The sequence below is a fragment of the Vombatus ursinus genome, unplaced genomic scaffold (assembly GCF_900497805.2).
Source record: "Vombatus ursinus unplaced genomic scaffold, bare-nosed wombat genome assembly UNPS02000749.1, whole genome shotgun sequence".
NCBI classification, from domain to species: Eukaryota; Metazoa; Chordata; class Mammalia; order Diprotodontia; family Vombatidae; genus Vombatus; species Vombatus ursinus.
Window position 1 is genome coordinate 7,714,777 of NW_020940527.1, and position 15,203 is coordinate 7,729,979.

General features: G+C 40.3%; 1 protein-coding gene across 5 annotated transcripts in view; it reads right to left on the reverse strand.

The window, feature by feature from the left end:
• KCNMA1 (potassium calcium-activated channel subfamily M alpha 1) overlaps window positions 1–15,203 on the reverse strand; it is a 907,067-nt gene that overhangs the window by 12,391 nt on the left and 879,473 nt on the right. For 3 of the 5 annotated variants that reach the window (XM_027858884.1, XM_027858875.1, XM_027858865.1), the window contains 3 exons: window positions 5,317–5,511; window positions 2,531–2,649; window positions 693–917 (listed from right to left, as the gene is read on the reverse strand). In XM_027858884.1, coding sequence (XP_027714685.1) covers window positions 693–917; window positions 2,531–2,649; window positions 5,317–5,511 — 539 coding nt within the window. Of the gene's footprint in view, window positions 1–382; window positions 918–2,530; window positions 2,650–5,316; window positions 5,512–15,203 lie in introns of those variants that run through there. The other 2 variants (XM_027858860.1, XM_027858893.1) reach the window with 1 other exon arrangement.

Consider the following 15,203-nt stretch of genomic DNA (forward strand, 5'->3'; position numbering starts at 1 on the left):
TAAAAAAAAAAGTGGAACACAAATGTTTTCCAAAAGAAGAAGATCATGAAACAGAAAGGTCTTCAAAGACGAATCCCTGACATTAGTTTGCTGGACATAGGTGCTTAATAAAAATCCAAGCAAACAGGGTAGGCCTGTCAAATGCTTCACACTGTTATAGTTGGGAGAGTGGAGACAATCACTAGCTTTTTTTTTTCTTTTTGTTTGCTTCTTTCAAATAAATGTACAAATTTCTTGTGAGTATTTAAAAAGAATACCCCCAAAGCACCCTGATGCATCAGCATTTCTGCATTCTAGAACTTTCTGGGTATAGCTCTGCTTTTGCTAAGGAGTGTTCACACTGAATAGCCTCTCTCCACTAATCTCTAAAATCATTTCTGCAGTTGAGTTATTTATGTTTTTAGCATGCCTATGATTTTTTTTTTCCCCTAGACTCATAAATAACTTTTGGTCCGTCTGTCTGCTTAGTTGCTGTTGTGCTTAAGGGTTTTATGGTGGTAAAATAAAAATGACAGTCACATGCACACTATCATACATATGCAAAATATGTGTATAAAAAGGGGGAGAGAACTGGAAGGGGGAGGACAAGGGAAGTTACTGTTGGGAACACCAACTGGGGAATGAGTGGCAGATACAGTTTCACACATGGTGGGAGTGGGTATACATATTAAAGTCTTTCCTCCTGCACATACTTCTGTTTGTCCCGAGAGTCCCTGGACTTGGGGCGGTTCTGCCGATTTGCCGTGGAGGGGATGGAGTGAACAGAGGAACTTTTCTTGCTGGAGGACTGGGAGGAGTGAGAAGAGTGAGAGAGGCTGGCCCTGGACTGTCCAGCATTGTGGTCAAACTGCATCAGACAGAAGATCAGGTCAGTGGGCACCAGCTCAAACTCATACGGAGGGTTGGTGATGACGTATCTGGAAAAGAAACGAGAAAGGGGGCTTCAAGGACACAAGAATCACAGGGAGTGTTTGACCCTCTTCTCTTTACCTAGTCAGAGACGACTTACCTCCTCCAACCCTTCAGAGGTCTCCTCTAAGATGACTTTCCATCTACTTTATAGTTATCTCTATGTACTGATGTTTCCCCAGTAGAATGTAAGCTCCTTGGGGGCAGAGACTGTTTTTTTTTTAATTACCAGTTCTAGACACATTGCCTGGAAGTTATTGTTATTGTTGTTGTTTTAATCTTTTAATTAATGGCTTCAAGAGACCATCCCATCTAGTCCCTTGCCGTCATGAAAGCTAATTTTCTAACCCTTTGAAATTGTGATTGTTCTAAACAGACTCCTTCTTAACTTTCAGATATTGGGTTCATGCATAGAGCCATATGTGGAATATGGGAAAATGACCTGTTACTTGTATGGTCTGCTCTGATTCGTACCCTTCTGGTTCAACCAACTCTTGTTTCTTAAGCCCAATCCCAGGCTATTTCTTTGGGCCTTTTAGGTTCTTTTTCCTGTAGTTAATTATACAAAACCCATTTTTCTGTGCCTGCCCTGTGTTCTTACAATTCCACAAGAAGAAAAACCTTAGCTTAATTCTGATTGAGGAAGGTATTTGCCATTTGAAAGTCAGGTGGCCTGGACTATATCTTTTATTCACAGATCTACCACAAAATCCCCAGATAGCCCTGGTTCCTCACTACTGAACATATGACAAAGGATACATTTCTGTCAACATTATAATCAGACTCTTAAACTAAACCTCATTGGGAATTCTCAGTGGTCAAGGAGTATAACACATAAACTTATCCCCTGACTATCTTTTGGTATAATGGAAAGAATTTGGAGGTCAGATGACCTGATCTTGGAATCTCACCTTTGCCAATTAGTACCTATGTGACTTTGGGCAAATGACTTAACCTTTTTGGCCTCAGTTTTCTCCTCCTGCATAAAATGAAGAAGTCAGATTAGAGGAACTTTAAATTTCCTCCCAGCACTAAATCTACTATCCTGTGATCTTTTAATATAGTAGAAAAGACACTATACAATGCCAAATATCCAAATAACTGAATTTTTCAGATTTTTTTAAAGTACATATGGGCTGGCTCTCTGGGAAGGGAAAAAGGGAGAGATACAAGAGGAAATTAAGCTATGTAAAAGCAAAAGATACACATAAAAATGTATTTAATAAGCAGGTGCTTGGTCTATAAATACATGAAATGCATGAATATTTGGGGTTATGCAAACACAGCCAGCCATAGCTGGTGAGATCTAGGGTACATTTTTATAGATATGTACGTGTACCAATATTTCCTATTATGGCTCACAGGATGTGATAAGCATTCTCTGTGATGCTTTTTCCTTATTCCAATACCTCAATCTCAGATAATTATCTAAAAGAGAGTCTTTTCATGAACCACCACTGATTTGGTTTGGGGTGGGGGGGGGCAGGAAGGGCATTGGATCTCTTGAGAGGAGAACCATTTTTCCACTGTAGACATGAGCTTCGCCTGTGGCTCTCTCCCTATGCCATTTGAGTGTGCACCTACTGCTCCATGCCTGGGAACAGCAGCAGAAAGCACTCACCGTTTGGTGCATTGGCTTGGTGTGCTGAGATGGGCATCTCTCAGCCGGTAAATTCCAAAGCAGAGCATATTGTAGGTCTTTAGGGCTTTACAGAATAGATCACCATAACAACCACCATCCTAGGAGACAACACATGAAAAAAAAAATATATATATATACATATACACACATATATATGTATACACATATATGTTGTATATCTCTACATATACATATATAATTTTTATTAGTCTGAGAATAGAGATTAAGGAGGAAAGAAATCTGCATTAAAGAATCCTTTTAGGGGTGAGGGTATGACCCTTCAGATGGAGTGTCTGTGCCAATGGGACAACCACAAAGCAGTCACCTGGTTAACAGTTTGTATGAGGTTGTGACAATCTCCTGGAATAGGCAGTGATGGACACAAGCTGGGGTGTTCCCCAGAAATTTCACCAGAATAGGCCTGGCCAAACTTGGGAGAAGAGTAAGTGAGTCTGATTTTAATTGGAAGCAGAAAGCTTTGGGGACTGAGAGCTTTCACTCAGGAGAAGAAGAGAAAAATGGTCTCTTTGAAAGAATGATTAAACTTTGCTCTGGCTCTCAAGGACCCACTGTGCTGTGCTTTGCTTGATTTGATGGTGTTGTCAAAACTTGCCCTAGTGATAATTAAAACCCCAGTAAGGAGAAGAGATGCCACCAGGCATGAGGGTGACACTCACTTGCAGGTAAGGACTGTGTGAAAAGCACAATTTGCAGACCTCGGTGATGGCAGGGAGAGGGTGGGAGGGAGCATGTTTCCCAAGAGCCACGGTCTGAATTCTGAATTACTGGCAATCACAGCTCTGATCATTTCACAATTGCCTTCCACCTGACTGGGACAGTAAACACAACCATCACTGGCCAACATGGGACATGAAAGCAAATCCAATTGTTAGGAAACTGAATTGTGAATTCAGTGGATCTAGGAAGTTAGAAGACCTCCCACAGTTGGTGTTAATCCAGTGGTTTAACTAGGGAAAAATGTATGCCTGGCAAACACCGTATTTTATCCTGCTACTACCGTCAGCATATGGAATCACATAAGAGAAATGGCTGGTGGCACCAGACTTTTGTTTGAGATAGCAAGACACAGCAGAAAGAGAGAATGTTGGAATGGAACTCTGAAGGCCTGCCTCTGTGTCCTGGTTCCTCCATTCACTAGTCTGGGGACACTGAGCAGAACTGTTTATCTTTAAGACTTAGGTTCCTCATTTTTAAATGAGGGCTAAGAATATTTATGATCCCTTTCTGGGAAAAAATTTATTAGATGAATCAACTGAGATAATGTATGAAAAGAGCTTGGTAACTGCTAGTGCAAAAAGGGCCAAATCTTACCTCTTCCAAGGCCCATGTCACCTTGGGCAAAGTCATTTGCCCTTTATTGGCCCAGTTTTCTCATTTGTAGTCTAGATGGCCTCGATGGTCCCTTACAATTCCAGATCTGTGGTCTTATACTCCTATGGGCTTTATAAATGCCATTCACTTACTTCAGCTGACATGTCTAGACTGGCACCTGGGACTTCTGCATAGATGCCTTGGTCTTTGTCAACACTGACCCAAGATATTTCCTGGTCAGGGGAAAGGTAGCTGAGGCCAGCTAAGAGGCAGGAGATGAATAATAGAAGCATTTAGTGGAATTTCCAGGAGAAGTTCCAATCATGAACTATCTATTCCATAGAAAAAAGTCCTGAATAGGTCATTGACCAGGTAGAGGGAGGCAGATAAATGGAGTAGGGAAGGAAAATGAAATACCTGATTTCTTACTGTTTCATTAAAAAGTGATGGCAACTGGGCAACTCAACCCCATTGCCTAGCCAAAAAACAAAACAAAACAAAACAAACAAAAACAAAGAATCTAACATTCAGGGGCAGCTAGGTGGCGCAGTGGATAGAGCTCTGGCCTTGGAGTCAGGAGGACCTGAGTTCAAATCTGGCCTTAGACATTTTTTTTAATATCTATGGTTTTTTTTATTAATTTATTTTGATTTATCAATAATCATTTCCATATGCTTTTGAGTTTAAAATTTTTCTCCCCCTTCCTCCCCACCACCCTCCTCAGGATGGTGCAGAATCTGATATAGGCTATACATCTACATTCATATTAAACATATTTTCACATTAGTGATATTGTAAGTAGAAATTAAAACCAATAGGAAGAACCATCAGAAAGAGGAAACAAAACTCAACAGAAGAGAAAAAAATCAGCAATTCGGCTTCCATAGTTCTTTCTTTGGCTGTGGATAGCATTCTCCATCACAAGGTCTCTGGAGATGTCTTAGATCCTTGCGTTGCCAGGAAGGGTTAAGTTTATCAGTATTAGTCATCATGTAACGTGGCTGTTACTGTGTACAATGCTCTCCTGGTTTCTACTCCCTTCACTCAGCATCAGACCATACAAGTCCTTCCAGGTTCCTCTGAAGTCTGCCTGTTCATCATTTCTTATAGCACAATAGTTTTCCATCACATTCATACACCACAACTTGCTCAGCCATTCCCCAATTGATGGGCATCCTCTCAACTTCCAATTCTTTGCCACCACAAAAAGAGCTGCTATGTACATTTTTGTCCATGTAGGTCCTTTTCCCGTTTGTGTGATCTCTTCAGGATACAGCCCCAGAAGTGGCCTTAGACATTTTACAATTAACTACCTATGTGACCCTGGGCAAGTCAATTAACCCCCATTACCTCAGCAAAAAGCAAAAAAAAAAAAAAAAAGTGATGGCAAAAATAGGACATTACCAAATGGGGGGCGGGGTTCAGAAGCTTACCCCTAAATCTGCAAAAGGCCCATCCAGCAGGGCTAACTGTGCCACCCGACATCGATCCCTGTTGGCCAATGTCTGAGGGGTGCTGTAGCCACCTCGTAAGGCATTTTCCTCAGCAATCAGGGCTTCCAACTCTGGAGTCGCTCCTCCCGTGACCAGCGTCCGGATCAGGGTAAGGATGTTGTCATTGAAGTATGTCTAGGGACATGAAAGAAACTCTCCTTAAGCAAAAACACCATTAAAGTCACAACAGCAGACATTCAAATTACAACTTTTCTGAGTTTCTCCTGTTCAAAGTTCTGGCCTGTCTCTTCAAATAATTTTATGTTGGAAGTGAAAAGACAGCAGCCTCCAATTACTCTATTTGCTTCTATCCCATTAGGCTTCAACACTAGAGTCTTCCTTTTAAAGACCCATTCAGGCAGATTTTTATTAAAGAACTAAAATTTGAATGATTTATGTTTCCCATAATTGGTGTTAGTGGCAAGTCAAGAATGGCCCCCATTTCTTATCCCTTCATGGCTAACAAGGAGCTTAAGGAAATGGAATTATAAAACTCAGGCTCTATGGGGAAGCTTTGCTTGGGTTCTGAAGGCACTATTTACCCCAGCTTAGAGGTCGAGAAAGACTGGGTTAGCTCTAGTGACTGACCACCAATGCACCAGAGAGAACGGCTTGTATACTCTGCTGATGTTATGATGTGTCACTGGGCCAGGCCTCTGGGAGCCATCCCGAGGCCATGTGGTAAACAATTTAGGACATGTTCTGCTAATGTTCAGACATAGACGTGTGTATCAATTTAAATACCCTGAATCTGTGCCAGATAAATTTATGATGAGCTGGGATCCTGCTGTTTCCTTTTAAAACCTCTAGGGTCTAGGCTAAGTGTGGCTTATTAAGGAAGGCTTCCTCTCCACTGACGCTTTGCCAAAATCCATAAAATCACTGGTCTGTGAGGAAAACAATGGGCATTTAAAAATTAATTTCATGCCAAATGAGTGCCTTTCAAGCTTGATTAAAGTGACATAGTCCAGTGTGAAAGGGGCCCAAAGAAGTATCTGAAATCAAATAGATTAGACCATTCTCTGGCCTTGATAAGATTTCTATAACAGAATGTCAGGGCTTGATTGGACTTTGAAAATAATGGAACCCAACCCTGTAATTTTACAAGTGAGGAAAGTGAGGCCCAGAGTATGAAGTGAAGTGACTTGATACGTCACAAGGCTAATTACTCTAAGAGTCAGGATTTGAATCTAATTCTCCTGACTCCCAGGTTTAGGGTTCTTTCCCCTATATCACACCACCTCCTTGTAACTGGCTGGAAAAAATTGGGTGAGAAGAAAAGATGAAAGATTTTTCAAAAGAGGCAATGACAAAACAGCTTTGAAAAAAAAAAAAAAACTTTTTTTGAGGGACAATTCCTTAGTCTCAGTGCCAGGCCAACATGGTAGGAGACCAGAATTAAGGCAAGAGTTCTAGTCTTATCTCTGCCAGAATTGGTTTTGTGACCAGCAAATCTCTGAACATGTCTGCACCTCAGCTTCTTCTTGTGATGACTGCTAAGGCCTCCTGCTTACTATAACAGTTCTATGGCTTCATGAGCTTCCCTTAAAGTTAACTGCAAAATAGTTTTTCTTGTCAAAATGTAAGTTTCATTTTTGTCACATCCTTAGGACATGACCTCAACAGTTTTTTTCCTCTGTCAGTGTTGAAATATATTACTGTGAAATGGCCTAATCTTTTCAGCTGATCAGTCAACAATCTGTATTGGGTGCCTACTGTGTGCTTAGCTCTATGCCGGAGTAAGCAGTGAAATGACCTGGTATAAAAGTGTGGGCTGTTCATTGTTACAGTGAACAATGCCTTCAAAATTGTTTATCCAAAGGCAGGCTTTCTGAGTGAGTCATTCCAAAGTTGCGTGACCAAATCTTATGCTGCTCATGTCTTTTGACAGTGACACATGTTTTCCATGCCAGGCTAGTCCTGTAACTCAAAATTCTATCTCTTCAACTGTGCTCATTTGGAGTGGGCAGCATTGCCATAGGTAGAGCATGTTGGATTTTGAAAAGGTAACATGGTGCATACAGTGGAAAAGGCACTGACCTCAGACTCGGGGGGCTAGGTTTTGACTCTTAACTTGGTTCACTACTGTGTGACTGTGGGTGAGTCCCATTAACCTCTCTGAGATTATGTTACCTCCTTTACAAAATGGTTATAATGGTGTCTTTCCAACCCTCCTTCAGAGCTGTTGTGATGAAAGTGCTTTATAAATCTTATGTGCTATGCAAATCTGAGTCATAACTAAAGAAAATTCTGTAAGCTTGCCTACACGACGTATCTCTTTCTCCTGTTGGTTCCCAAACAATCAGGTGCAGAACAACTCTCTCAGTGACTTGTGTGTGAGGAGAGTAATTTGGGTCTTAAGGTCTCTTTGTGGGTGATGACAAAACTGTAAGGAATGGTCCAATCTATTTAGAACAACACATAAATGATAAAAATTGGAGCTTAATACATGCCAGAACATGCATGTTGATAGCTAATGTGTCCCTTTCTTTACAACTTTATCACTATTTACACAACAAGGTACAAGTATATCCATGCTACCTTGCTAGTACAAGCATGGGTTAGGTGCATTTCCTGCTTTGCTGACTGATGCCCCAAGAGAGCTGCCCAGAGAAATGATCCAAATCATTATTAGAAAAGCTCTGAGTCTCTTTGTGGGTGATGACAAAACTGTGAGGAATAGTCCAGTCTATTTAGAACAACACATACATGATAACAGTTGGAGCCAGAATACATGCCAGAACATGCATGTTGATAGCTGGTGTGTCCCACTCCTCACAACCTCATCATTATCTATGAAACAGTATACTAGTACAACCATGCTAGTACAAGCATGGGTTAGGCACCTAATTGCACTTCCTGCTTTGCTTATTGCTGCCCCAAGAGAGCTTCCCAGAGAAAATTATTCCAATCATTATTAGAAAAGCTCAGAGTATGCATGCCAATATAGAAAACAGATGATTTTCAACTCAGAGGCAACTAAGTGGTATAGTACATAGTCCAGAAGACTTGAGTTTGAATCCTGACTCAAATATTTACTAGCTGTGTGACCATAGGCAAGTCTCTTAACCTTTCTCAGTCTTAGTTCTCTCTTCTGTTAAATGGAGATCATAATAACACCTACCTCATAGGGTTGTTGTGAGAATCAAATGAAATTATATATAAAGAGATATACATATAAATGCATAGACATATAAACACATATGTGACTTAGCAAACTTTGAAGTATAAGTGCTAGCTATTATTATTATTTCTAATGAGATAATGATTAAGATAATATTTTTAAAGTGCTTAGCACAGTGCTTGACACATAGGTGCTAAATAAATGCTTATTCCCTTCCCTTCCTTTCCTTTCCTTCCCTTATTATTATCATCTCTGCTCATTCTAGGTCACATGAGATATGGAGAAGTCTTTTCTATAGGGCCATTCCAGATTTATTTCCTTTTTTTGACAGGTACCAAGCTGTTAGATCAGGTTCTGTAATTGACTGTGCTGTTTTTAGACTTGTTATCAATGTCTTGGATAGAGTCATAGAATGGTACGCTACTGGAGTTTCTAAATTACGTACCATTGGGGAGATAACAGATTGATCTCAGGCCACTGTCGGGATTCCCAAATATCCCAACAAGCCCCAAAACACTGGGCCAAATCAAATAACATGAACTCTAATAAGGACAAATGGAAAGTCTTATGTTTGAGTTCAAAATTTTCAAGATGGAGGAGGCATGAATAGATAGCAATTTGTCTGAAAAAAAGATCTGGGTATCTCAGTGGACAGCAAACTTGCTAAGAAGCAATGAATGAAGCCCATACAATCTTAAGCTCCATTAAGAGAACACAAAATCATAGACTTAGTGCTGGAAGAAAAACCTTAGAAGGAAACGTAAAGAGGCAAAGGGATTTGTACAACTCAGCCCTGTGGCTTATACCTGATGCTGTCTTTGTTGCTGCTATCAGTAGGCATTCCCATTTGGGTCAGTATTGCTCTGCAGAGACCCACGAATGGGTCTGAAGACTTTCCAAACCACTATCTACACGGTGGCTAAATTAATACTTCTAACCAGTCTGTGGTTCCCCTGCTCAAGACGTGTCAGTAGCTACCTGCGCCCTGTCTCTGTTTCTGTGACAAGATGCAAATACCACTCTTTGATGTTTAAAGTCCTTCACAGACTGGCTACAATCAATCTTTCCCCAATGATTTCACAGAAATCCTTCTCATGGACTTGGGTGTTGCAGTATTCCAACCAACCTGGCCTATCTCCCATAAATGACATTTCATCTTCTGCCTCCCTGAATTTGCCTAGTCTGTCCTCCAGAAACATTCTCCCTCCTCATCTCTGCCTCTTGAATTAGCTCCCTTCAAGGCTTAGCTCAAGGGCTTTCTCCTATAAAAGGCCTTTCCTGACCTTTTTTTCTCTTGAGCTGTTAGTTTCTCCCCCAAATAAAATTACTTTAAAAAAAAAAGAACTTGACATAGTTGTCAAATTAATTGGCTCAGTAGATGGGGCAGCTAGGTGATGCACTGGATAGAGCGCTGAACCTGAAGATCTGAATTCAAATCCGACCTCAGACACTTATTAGCTGTGTGACCCTAGGCAAGTCATTTAATCCTGTTTGCCTCAGTTTCCTCATCTGTAAAATGAACTGGAGAAGGAAATGGCAAATCACCCCAGTATCTTTGCCAAGAAAAGCCCAAATGGGGTCACGAGGAGTCGGATACGACTGAAATGACTGAACAGCAAAGACTGAGAACTGGATTTGGAAATGGAATCCTATGAATTGTGTGAGTCTGGATAAGCTAATTAACCTCTATCAGCCTCTCTTTTCTCATCTATAAGATAGGGATAATAATAGCACCTATCTCACAGAGTTATTGTGCATCAAATAAGATAACCAATTTTAAACTGTCATATAATTGCTAGCTATGATTATTATTTTTATTTCTATACAAATTTCTCTCCCAATAGACTGTTTGCTCTTTGTGGGCAAGGATTCTTTCTTTTCTTTTCTTTCTTTTTTCTTCTTCTTTTTTTTTTAGGCAATTGGGGTTAAGTGACTTGCCCAGGGTCACACAGCTAGTAAGTGTGAAGTGTTTGGTCTGAGGCCGGATTTGAACTCAGGTCCTCCTGACTTCAGGGCCAGTGCTCCATCCACTGCACCACCGAGCTGCTCTGATTCTTTCATTTTTGTCTAAACATCTCCATCACCTAATGAAAAGGACTAGAATGAGGATTTCATTGATAGAGGGTGAGGCACTTTTAGATGAAGAAACTCCTTCTACCAATGAAGATAGCACCTCCTTTGGAATTTAACGTTTTAGAAAATTGCATAGAACCCGAGACATAAAATGACTTCCCCATGGTCAACCAGTCAGTAATATATCAGAAGCAGGACCTGAACCCATGTTTTCCTGGCTCATAAGTCAGTTCTTTACTATTACATCATGTTGCCTCTGGCATACAGTAGGCACTTCATAATTGCTTTTTTGGGGGAAGAGGAAGGCAATCAGGGTTAAATAAGGGTCACACAGCTAGTAAGTGTCTGAAGTTGGATTTGAACTCGGGTCCTCCTGATTCCAGGGCTGGTGCTCCATCAAATGTGCCAGCTAGCTGCCCCTTAATAATTGCTTATTGGATTCAATCCTGACTGAGGCCCCATGGGATCTACCCTTTGATCTGTGGCCCTCTTTAAAGCACCTGTAAATAATTTACAGGTAATTGATAAAATGATTTACACAACTTTGCCTAGCAGCCCCCAGATAACATAAGAAAACTTAGTTATGATCTTGTCTGTTGCCCGTGAGGGCAAAGGTATAGTGGAATGAACACTGCAATTGGTGAGCTGTGTGACCTTGGCCAAGTAACAACTTCTCCGGGTTGATTTCCTCATCTGTAAAAGGAGGGCCTTAGACTTGATGATGTCAGAGGCCCTCCTGGTACTGACATTCGCTCTTTCTGTGATTTCTGAGAGAAGGCAGAGCATTGAGCAGCAAAAGGAACCCCAGCCACTGAATGAATGACGAGCCAATTCAGATCTGGATATCTGAGCCCGCAGTGCCACCTAGCCTGAGATCTGAAGGCTGAGGCAGCTCTGCTGGGGTGGAAATGTTTGGGGCTGTTCTCTAGTGTTCTGGAGCATTCTTTTTTTTTTTCAAAGTATAATTACCAGAGCTTATGTTTCATAGTTAATGCTGTCAAGCCTTTTAAGCTAATTGGTCTTTTATAGAAAATTTAACTGAAAATTAACACATCTTTTAATAACATTGCTTTAACTTTAATGGCACTTTGCCTTGCGTTTATAATTGCTCTAAAATTGTCATTTTCCATGTCATAGCTGCCATTTTTTATATTTGCCAGTTTTCATGGTGTAGGTTTTTATTTTTAGCCATTTTTTTTCCTTATGAGGAGAGAGGACCATTTGCTATTTTCCATCTACTTTGGGCCACATTTGATTTAAGAGTCAGTGAGGGGGGAGAAGAGGTAGGGAAAGACCATGGAATTAGAAGCTGGGAGATCTGGCTTTGGGTCCATGCTCTGTTACGTCCTAGGAACATGACTAGAAAACCATGTAATCTCTAGGAACTTTGATTTCCTTCATGTGTAAAACAGGGGTAGTAAGAGTCATATTTCATACTTCAAAGGACTGAGGATCATAGAATCATATGTCTAGAGAGGTCCAACCTCCTCAATTTATAGAAGAAGAAACTGAGGCACAGAGAGGTTGAGTAAATTGCCCAAAATCACACAGGGGGTATAATAATAATAATAATAATAATAATAATAATAATAATAGAGCTGCATTTATGCAAGTACTTTGAAGTTTATAAGGCACTTTACATACGTTCTATCATTTGGCCTTCACAACTCTATGAGGCAGGTACCTCTTTTTTGGTAACATTCCTATTTTACAGATGGGGAAACTGAGGAAAAGAGATTAAGCAATTTATTCAGAGTCACATAGCAAGTAAATGTCTGAGACCAGATATGAACAATGAACCCAGGTTCTATGACTATAAACTCGGTATTCTTTCCATTGTACTATGTTTGTTGTGAAAAGTGCTTGGCAAACTATATACTATATAAATGTACTATATAAGTACTATGTAAAATGTGTACTATATAAAAGTGAGGGTTTTTTTTTTAAATTGTGAGATTATGGTCCTGCCTTCTAAATTTATTCCACACCTGAAAACCCTTCCTACCAAGACCAACATCGCTACCACTTAGGCAGTAGCGACAAGAGTGGCTTCAGCTTTCTCTTACCTTACCTTGAATTACAAGATGCCTTTCCTGATCACCATGGTTATTCCTCTCTGTCTCCTCCTCAAATCATTTTATATATATATATATATATATGTATATATATGTGTATATATGTATATATATATAGTATGTATATATACACACATACATATACATATACATGTACACACACATATATACATATATGTATATATATACACATATGCTTATCAATCCATTCATCAATCACTAAGTATTTATTAAGTCCTATTATATGCCAAACACTGGGGAAACAAGTACAGTGAATGAAAGATTCCCAATTATTTGTTTACATGTTATATTTTTCCCCAATTCCCACAGCATTCAAAAGTTCTGTGGGGGCAGAAACCTCCCCCCCCTTCATTTTAGCTCTAATGCTTTGGACATGGCAGACACTTAATACATACTCATTGGATTGGATTAGGTTGGACTGGATGGAGCCTCTATGCAAGCAGACCTTTGTTATGAGGCTTGAGTGGAGGGGAATATTGAATAGGACAGCTCAAAGAGTAGTTGGTGATCGTCAATGTCAGCATGGCAACCAGTCTCCAGTGGAGTACCTCAGGGATCTCTACTTGATGATGTGCTTTTTGACATTGTTATCAATGACTTGGATAAAAGCAAATATAGCATGCTCATCAAATTTTCCATGACCCAAAATTGGCTGGGATAGATAGTTAACACGATGAATAACAGAGTCAGGATCCCCAAAAATCTTGACAAGTGAGAGCATCAGGCTGAATCTACTAAGATGAAATTCAGTAGGGATAGAGGTAAAGTCTTATAGAATAGCTTCACAGGTGTGAGTTGGGAGAAGGTCTCTAGATAGATAGCAGTTGTTCTGAAAAAGAACTGAGGGAGAGGGGTTAATGGGCTGTAAGATCCTTGTGAATCACCAGGGTGATGCGGCAGCCAAAAGAACTAATACGATCTTGGGTTACACAAGGAGCAGAGCTTCCAGAAACAGGGAGGTGATCACCTCACTGTAGTCAACCCTTGTCAGACCTTTCTTGGAGTATTGTTTTCAGTTCTGGGCACTGTGTTTGAGAAGGACGTTGATAAGGTGGCGAGTGTTCAGAGGACAAGCAAGATAGTGAAGAACCCTGAATCCTTGTCATATGAGAAGAGTCTAGGGAACTGGGCAGGTTTAACCTGGAAGAAGAAAGCCTCAGGAGAATCATGATAGCTGTGTTCCAGTATTTGAAAGGATATCATAGAAGGGGAAGAAATATGATCCTCTTTCTGTTTGTCCCACTAGAGCAGAACCAAGAATGGGTGAGAATTTCAAAGTTAGACTTGATGTCAGGAAAAGCTTCTGAGCAATTAGAGACATAGGACTGCCTCAAGACGTCATGAGTTTCCCCTCCTGAGAGGTCTTCAAGCAGAGGCTGGATGACCGTTTGTTGGTTATATTATGTTGGGGATTCCTTTTGTGTAGAGGCTGCACTCTTAGACAAGCACTGAGGTTCTTTCTAACTCTCAAATTCTATGACAATGTCTGGCCGGCAGGATCCAAAGGCTGATGGCCCCATGATTGACTCCAAGCAAACTATAAAATTGGCCAGAGGCAGACTTTGCCCTGCTCTCAGGGGAGCCCTGATTATGGGGTATCTTCCCCCAAATATATAATTTTGATAACCATACTTTCAGGCAAGTCTTTATTTCTTCTATTTTTTCTTCTTTTTACACTCCCTATGTAGCCACTAATTGCTCATTACTTTAACAGTCCTCTTCCTCCCCTATGCCACAAAAAATAAAATTTCCAAACTTTTGTAGGAAAAAGACAACACGTAAGAGACCTTTGCATTTTCTACATATTAGGGCTTTTGCTCCCAGAGTACTTTTACCCCTGAGTTTTCTATTTATCCTATTCATATCCTTAGGAGTTTGAGAGTGATGCTTAATATCATTCCCATTTTATAGTTGGGAGACTGAGGCTCAAGGAGGTAAAATAATTCTGGATTCACTGGAAGAACTGAAACTAGAACATAAACCCCCTGAATTCAGGGTTAGTTCTCCTTCCGCAAGACCATATGACCCTGTCCAAGGCCAAGTTACTATGGGAATGATTTTAGAAGGTAAAATGAAAGCATACATGGGAGGTACTTTTTGATTAAAGTATGAATTCAGTGGACAGTGCTTGCCTTGCTCTGGGTGGGAGGGAGATGGGAGAACTTCTTTTTGAGTAGTTGGGAAGACTTACATGAACTGATGCAGAATGAAGTTAGCAGAACCAGGACAACAACTTATACAATAACAAATTTGTAAAAGCAAACAAAATTGAAAGACTTAAGAATTGATTAGCACAATAGCCAACTAAGACGCTAGAGGAGGATCAGTGCTACCCATGCTACCCATGTCCTAACAGAGAAATGATGGATTCATGATGCTGAATGAGGCATACATTTTTTCACAATGTCAATGTGAGAATTTGTTTTTGTTTGAGTATGCATATTTGTTACAAAGGGTTTTAATTTTTTCCCATTTCATTGGGGTGGGGGGTGGAAGAGGCAAGGATGTAGTAGGAAGAGAAAATAAATTATTGT